Source organism: Morone saxatilis, unplaced genomic scaffold, assembly GCF_004916995.1.
Source record: "Morone saxatilis isolate NCDOM2014 unplaced genomic scaffold, NCSU_SB_2.0 Contig14, whole genome shotgun sequence".
Taxonomy (NCBI): Eukaryota; Metazoa; Chordata; class Actinopteri; family Moronidae; genus Morone; species Morone saxatilis.
The window spans coordinates 11,514,254-11,515,002 of NW_023339696.1; the positions used below are offsets into that span (position 1 = coordinate 11,514,254).

Sequence of the window (749 nt, forward strand, 5' to 3'; positions counted from 1 at the left end):
AAATTAAATTAATTAATAATTAAAACAGACATTTTTCACTTCTTTGTGACAGTTTACACACAAAACGACTGACTGAAAAAAACAAAAACAATAATGAATATAATCAGTTTAATTAGTTAATAATTAAAAATTAATCAATTAGTCAAAAAATTAAAAAAATAACTCACCTCTCCCCCACACAGGTTAGCTGCTCAATCTCAGTCATTACCTCTGCAATCTCAAACTTCAACCGCTGCAGAGAAAAGAGCAAAATGACTCAGTCACTATTTCATATCTTTGTGTTTGACAGACAGGAGAAGACCAACATGGATCCAGCTGCAGCAGTAAAAAGTAAATACTGTCTATTTAATAGCAAAGAGCATCCTAATGACAGGTTTCCCTTATGGTTAGGGCTGATATGTGAGGTGACAGGAGATGCTTAATAGGAGTACTGCTCCCCTATATGGACTACAAAAAAAAATAAACATAAAATAATCAAACTAATGTTCAATGCCAATATATAACATTGTTATACAGTATTACATTAGATGAGTCTTTACACATTTAAAACACCTACTTATGGTAACTTTCTGCTGCTGGAACAAATAAAATCAGACTGTTACTCACTTCAATATCATCCAGAAGCTCTTTTTTCCTGCGTCGTATGTTCGACAGCTCATCTCTTTCCTCCAAAGACAGGTCCTCAGGTACTGGAAAATACAGAGAGTTGGGAAAATTAAAGAGTATGTGTGTGTGTGTTCGTGAGAGAG

General features: G+C 34.0%; 1 protein-coding gene across 1 annotated transcript in view; it reads right to left on the reverse strand.

The window, feature by feature from the left end:
- LOC118322982 (cytohesin-3-like) overlaps positions 1 to 749 on the reverse strand; it is a 37,048-nt gene that overhangs the window by 14,942 nt on the left and 21,357 nt on the right. The window contains 2 exon segments of the mRNA XM_035654872.1: positions 168 to 232; positions 607 to 689. Coding sequence (XP_035510765.1) covers positions 168 to 232; positions 607 to 689 — 148 coding nt within the window.